A 2500-nucleotide genomic window follows, 5' to 3' on the forward strand; every position below is an offset into this window, starting at 1 on the left:
CTTCAAGGTCTTTTTCTGCTCACCCTCCCCCCTCCCCCCAACACGACTGAATTATGCACTTGTCACGTACCAACTATCCTCCCTTATTCCTGAGAGACCAGACTATCTCAAGACCCCGAAGCAACCTTCCACCAAGTTATTCTTTTCATTCCTTCGAGTTATCTCATTGTCCAGTCTTGCAGTAATTCCCCCTACGATACCCACCACACACGCGCGCGCACACACACACACACACACACACATTATACCCAAACAATTCTCATCAACAACTTCAATTTTCTATTCTTTTATTCGCATTCATCACCCACAATCACCTTCCAACCCTCCTGTTTTAAATTACTACTGGAGGCATATAGATTACCAAAGCACCTCCCAGAGATGATGTACAAGAATGCACCAGTCACTTGCATTGGTGTTCCTGTGATTTCAGAAAACGGTATCACCAATAAGGCACTCTCCCTTCTGTGAATATTTTAAGACCGATTTTTTAACGCTCCTTCATTCTTTATGACGAAGTCTCAGAAATTTCACTGAAGAGCTCTAAAAACTTACGGTCTAGTCTCCCAATCTAAGGACGGTGACTTCAAGCACCAGACAGTTACATTTTATGGCTAGAAAATGCATCTCCGCGAGTTGTAGGTCATAAGACTGTTGTAGTGGATTTATTTTAGGCTGGCCTTATGCCAGCAAGCAAGACCGCAAGCTAGTTCGGGCAAGCTTTGGGAACAAACGGCTGATTTCTTAGACTTTGTAAACGTGTCACACCACCGAGGAGGAATGCATTCAAGAAATCAACTTTTCCTAGCTGCTTTGATCGTCATATCGTTATCAAGACTTCGCAGACACCCGAATATGGGATGATTAAATCCACCTATTGCTCCCGTGCACTTGAGAAGAAGTACGAACAAACACCTGCAAGCTAAACATATGTATTCATCGATGCATGTGATTGCGTGGGTGTGTATTACAGCAGTATAAGGAAACCAGACTACGCAGAAAGACGACAGGGGCTGTGCTAGCTAGCTTAGTCTGTCTGCTCGATACAGTTCGTCTTTAAAACGTAAACAGCATATATAAATAAATATTGCACTTGGTGTTCTTTTGACACTGCTGCATGATCTGTTCCCTTCAAGAGGTTTCGTTACAATAATGGTTAGAATTTTGGCCTTGCACAAAGACTTCGTCACATGGGAAGATGTAAAGGAGAGAAAAAAATAACGAAAAAAAAAAGATTGGGGAAGGGGAGGAGGTGGAGGAAGAGGAGGAGGACGACGACGACGAGGAGGAGGAGGGGATAAAGAATAGAGTTGCTGCAGTTGCCAACATAGACGGCAAAAGTTAACCTATCATATTTATGATAACAGCCGTGGGCGACAATTAACACATGAGAGAGAGAGAGAGAGAGAGAGAGAGAGAGAGAGAGAGAGAGAGAGAGAGAGAGAGAGAGAGTCTGGAGGAAAGAAGGAGACTGTAGACGCTACGTACCTCTGCCGTAGCCCTGCGTGTGTTTGGCGAAACTGTTGACGACTGCGTCCACGGCTTCCTTCAGGATAGTCTTCGCACGCTGGTCATGGGCACCAGAGGTGGCAGAGGGCGGCCTATGACCGCCTGTGCCACCCGTGGCCCCGCCCTTATTCTTGCCACCACCTCCACCCCCATGTACAAGTGACGGGGGCGGTCTTGTTGACTGCATGCGACTGCTCATGGTGGACGCCGGGACGATTGTTGCAGCAAGCAAGCAAGCAAGCAGCAGCCAGCGAAAGGACACACTGCAAGCAGCAAGCAGGGCGGGCCGCCAGCTCACTCACCGCCACAGACCAAAGAGGACTGACTGGGATCGTCGTTCCACGTCAACCTTTATATACGGGATACAATTAGTTGCGCTCATGGAGATGCGGGAATGTGTGTAAGCGGCCTTCTCTTGCAACCCGACGCATCCTCACGAAGTGACGAGCGCGACGAACGGCGCCATACTACTCTTGCAGCTGGCGGCGGCCTTGCCCGCCCACTTTACACCGTCCGCTTTGGAACTAGTTCCTTCCAGAACTCCGACCCTGAATTTACACGGCCCCTTGATTGTCAACGGTGGAACCTTCGTATGAATCGCCGTGTTACACTGGCATGCTTTCCCGAATCAATTGTCGCTGGTTGTGAAAGGGGCGCAAATCGTCCGAATACATAAAATGTGATGGTGGCCCGGGGCCCTACGAGTGTCGCGCAAGGATATATCAAAGGTGCTGCCATCTAGCAGAGGCGGGATGAAGTTTCCAGGATGAGTTACGAGAGTCGCAGATTAGACTAATGTTGTTCTAGAGTTGGTTGGAGCTGACTAGCCACACGCCGATACCGCTAACCGATTATTTACTTCTGCGAAAGAGAATTTCTGAAACGAAATATCAAATTGCGCCGCTCCGGGCGCGAAATATGCAAAAAAGATAGTAATCAATGCGACGATGAGAAGGTGCAGCTCAGGTAGACAGGCAACCATAACAAAGACGAC

General features: G+C 48.2%; 1 protein-coding gene across 1 annotated transcript in view; it reads right to left on the minus strand.

Moving 5' to 3' along the window:
* The window catches only part of lft (lowfat), a 298961-nt gene that overhangs the window by 296455 nt on the left and 6 nt on the right, over window positions 1–2500 (minus strand). The window contains exon 1 of the mRNA XM_067124176.1: window positions 1486–2500. This exon is cut by the window's right edge and continues 6 nt beyond it. Within this exon, the coding sequence (XP_066980277.1) occupies window positions 1486–1705 (220 nt within the window). The 5' untranslated portion in view covers window positions 1706–2500. The remainder of the gene's footprint in view (window positions 1–1485) is intronic.

Source organism: Macrobrachium rosenbergii, chromosome 22, assembly GCF_040412425.1.
Source record: "Macrobrachium rosenbergii isolate ZJJX-2024 chromosome 22, ASM4041242v1, whole genome shotgun sequence".
NCBI classification, from domain to species: domain Eukaryota; kingdom Metazoa; phylum Arthropoda; class Malacostraca; order Decapoda; family Palaemonidae; genus Macrobrachium; species Macrobrachium rosenbergii.